Source organism: Amphimedon queenslandica, unplaced genomic scaffold, assembly GCF_000090795.2.
Source record: "Amphimedon queenslandica unplaced genomic scaffold, v1.1 AMPQUscaffold_10829, whole genome shotgun sequence".
NCBI classification, from domain to species: domain Eukaryota; kingdom Metazoa; phylum Porifera; class Demospongiae; order Haplosclerida; family Niphatidae; genus Amphimedon; species Amphimedon queenslandica.
This window is the reverse complement of record NW_003548923.1, coordinates 2,351-5,911: the sequence shown is the minus strand read 5'-3', so window position 1 is coordinate 5,911 and position 3,561 is coordinate 2,351. Positions and strand designations below refer to the sequence as shown.

The window sequence follows — 3,561 nt, the reverse complement described above, 5'->3', positions numbered from 1 at the left end:
TTTTTTTAATTTTTTATGTTCTTGTTTGTGTTGATTTTTTAAATAATATTTATAATATTTCTTTAGTTGCCATTGTGATACTTGTTGATTTTACACAAACAATAATTTTCTTTATTATTATTATCATTGTTATGACTTTACATCATTTATGAGAGACAGCATTGAATAGATATGCGGAAGGAATATCAACTATCCTGATGACAAGTGAAATTAATACTAGTCTTGACACAAGTCCTTGTTCAGAAGCTGTGAGCGTCCATCTTCCCTGCAATGTTGCAGCTATTCCTGTTCTTCCAGGCTGTTGTCATTCATATTATCATTGCATATCATACATTAATTAATTGTTTGTTTTTTAAAATAAAATAAAATAACACACTGATAAAACAGTAACATGTAAGATTAATACCTTCTTTTAGCTGGAAACCTCCACTAAAGTATTGCAGTAGTTGATTCCAAGCATAGCTTGGGAAAAAAATTAATTGCTTCTTCCAGAGCTGCAGATCTGAGCATGCGCGACCACACCCAAATTTTGGAGCACATGCTTCTTTAACTAACAAAATGGCGGCATGCAGCTAAGATGGCTCTATCCAGCAGTCACAGTATCACTTTTTCCTTACTTGAAGAATGATCTGATGGGACATGGACCTGCGCATAGACTGTTGGAGTAGATTGGTGTAAGAATTATCCTTGTAACATCAACTGATACTGAGATACATACCGACAACTAGATTGACAGGACTTGATGACGATGATGAAGATGAAAAAAAGTGGCTGAACAAAACGGCCGGTTCGCCGATTTTTGAATTTCCTCTTAGACAGGGCCTAGAGCCACGCTAGTGGTACCAATGGAGTCCTCTGGTCAAGATAAGGTCCTCTATAAAGTCTGGTAAGCATAGGAGCTTGTTTTCCCGGTATAGCAAGGCTGCAAAAGTCGTGGCAGCCATTTTGTTTGGGGGTGAATCCTACTTAGTAACGCTACCGCATTACTAATACATATTAAAAGTACATGCTATGAGCAATCTAATTTATGACAAAATCAACAAAATACAAAATATATTTCAGGCTAAGAAGTGAGAAAAGATGGTGTCAACTCTTACTAAGATTCATTCCTTTCACTAACTAATCTTATATGACAATAATCTCTGTCTTCCTGTTAGAAAGTTCAGAACTTATCCTATTTGAAAGCTGGCCACCATTTTGTTTATGATGGCTACTAACTTGTAAGATACGAGGATGGGATGATTACTAATTTTGTTACTCCAATACACAATATAATGTTGAGTGTTGACGTACATAAATAATTACATTACTGTCAGATCATAAAAATTTATGCATTGTAATTCCTACATAGCATACATCAATATGTCTCCTGAATAATATTACATTAATTTATATATATATATATATTATTTAATAACACCACCCACTTGATTAATTAATTAATTAATCCACCCCCTCACCTAGCTAGTGTTGATTTCCCACTGCCTGGTAATCCACGTATTAATATCAACTTCTTAACAACAGGGGCCTCTGAAATTAAACCCCGCCCACTAGACCCTGGACCAGTTTCATGTGATTGTCTCCCACTGGTAAAGTTAGGCCATTGAGACTGAGAGGAGGAGGAGGAGGAGGAAGGGGGAGGGGCAAGAGGAGGTTCCTGTGGTGTTGAAGTCTCTTTGGGTTTCTTCTTTGAATTCATTTTCAATAACTTGTTAGCTGCTACTTGAGCTGAAGAAAAGAAAAAAACAACAATAAAACAAATACCATATAGCTGGAAATATTTGCGGGGAATTAAATTTTGTGAGTTTGCGATTCCATTTAAAGTGCAAAATTTAAATCCGCAAAATAATGAAATTCATGCATGACCACAGTAGATAATGCTACAATAACTGTCAAAACCGCAAATATTTAATCCACAAACCAGGTTATTTTAAAGGATCGCAAAATTTTTCTCCGCAAAATTAACCAGCTGTACGGTACTATTGCTTTCAAATTTTAATAAGTTATCAAAATACCGTGTAAGCAAAAATTTAATTAATTAAAAATTTATGTATGATTTATGGTATTATGGAATTACATCTATTTTCAGAAGTACGAAAACAAAAACCTAATATTACGATTAAACTGCAGTACAACAGCACAGTTTTTATTAAAGTAAAAACATGCAATTTATCATAAAAAGCAACCCAAATCTCATTAATTTTAATTAAAAATTATGTCAAACAAGAGCCAAACGCCATTAGATAGTCCCAGTGCTCTATTACCATCATTCTTGGACTGTCTGAGCACTTCCAGTAGCAACTGCTTGTCAGTATCAGGGAATATGGCCTCCAGCATAGAGAGAGAAGAATCTGAAGGGGCAGCCATTTTGTTCAATATGACACGCCCTTCTAGTCACGTGTATAGCCCGGGATAGTCCGGGAAAATAAAACTAGACCACACCTACTGTTAAGTAACTATTGACAGTTAAGTAACTAATCTAGTTAAGTAACTATTAAATCAGTTATTTAACTTTTGACCACACCTATTTATTAATCAAACCATGCCCTTTTCTAGTTTGCCCCGCCCATTTTTAAGTAAAGAAGGAGGCAAGCAGAGAGGAAAGGAATGCCTGCAGTTGTTTCAAAGCTAGCCAGTAACCCTCGGGCTGTGGTTGCATTAGCCACTACCATTGCTGGGCTAGGCCTCTATGTATCCGTTAGGAGGAAAATAGCTTCGAGGAGGTGAGAGAGGGTCTGGAGGCGTGGCTTGTAGTCACGTGGTCTCTATTATTTTGACCTTTTTAAATTCAATATTTTAATTTTTAAAATGATTAAGATTGGTTTTGTAGACGGATTAAATTTGTTGACAGATTAAACTTTTATGTTTGTTTTTTTAATTAATTTTTATTTTAAAGGAAAGATGAAGAAGCATACATTGCAGCAACACAGGTACGTCCTTATACATGTACATGTATGATATTAATTAATACATTTATTCTCTCTCCTTATTAGGATAAAGTTGGTGATAAAAGGAAAGGAGACAGAGCGGCTGTTGATTGGGAGTTTATCAAGTAAACAAAAAATTATTTTAATTATAAAAAAAATTATTTTAAAATTCTTTTTAGACGAATCGTTAGGCTGTTCAGGATCCTAGTCCCCAGGGTTTTATGTCCCGAGACTGGGTACCTCATTATGGTCGCTATCATGTTAGTACTAAGGACTTACGCTGATGTCTGGATGATTCAGAATGGAACTTCTGTTGAAGGGTAGGTATGGGTCTCAATCTGCATGGTATGGGTATGAGTCTGCATGGTATGGGTCTGAGATTTGCTTTTAACTGCAACTGTACCTCAACTAATAATTACAAAGCTTCTATTATATGCATGTACATGTAGTTTACTTGCATATACTATGTATTTAGCAAATTTTTTAATGTTTTGTCAACGAAAAGTTTTCTCTTATATGAAAATTAAAAGCAAAAATTACATGCATACATGTATATATTTACTTTTTCTCTTCTTCATTTTTTTTTCATTCTCTCTCTCTTTCTCCAGCTCTATAATTGGTCGCAATTTTGAAG

General features: G+C 34.9%; 2 protein-coding genes across 2 annotated transcripts in view; one reads left to right on the top strand and one right to left on the bottom strand.

Moving 5' to 3' along the window:
- Positions 1–1,431: 1,431 nt before the first annotated feature.
- On the bottom strand, positions 1,432–2,444 carry LOC109589832 (uncharacterized). Its single transcript, XM_020005832.1, has 2 exons — positions 2,265–2,444; positions 1,432–1,728 (listed from the first exon to the last, which is right to left on the bottom strand). Exons 1-2 carry the CDS (start codon positions 2,365–2,367, stop codon positions 1,457–1,459), a joined length of 375 nt encoding a protein of 124 aa, XP_019861391.1. The 5' UTR covers positions 2,368–2,444; the 3' UTR covers positions 1,432–1,456.
- An 86-nt stretch (positions 2,445–2,530) lies between these two features.
- Positions 2,531–3,561, top strand: part of LOC100638191 (ATP-binding cassette sub-family D member 3-like) — a 3,218-nt gene continuing 2,187 nt past the window's right edge. Inside the window, exons 1-5 of the mRNA XM_020005831.1 lie at positions 2,531–2,723; positions 2,897–2,930; positions 2,994–3,052; positions 3,107–3,247; positions 3,536–3,557. Of these exons, the coding sequence (XP_019861390.1) occupies positions 2,608–2,723; positions 2,897–2,930; positions 2,994–3,052; positions 3,107–3,247; positions 3,536–3,557 (372 nt within the window). The 5' untranslated portion in view covers positions 2,531–2,607. The remainder of the gene's footprint in view (positions 2,724–2,896; positions 2,931–2,993; positions 3,053–3,106; positions 3,248–3,535; positions 3,558–3,561) is intronic.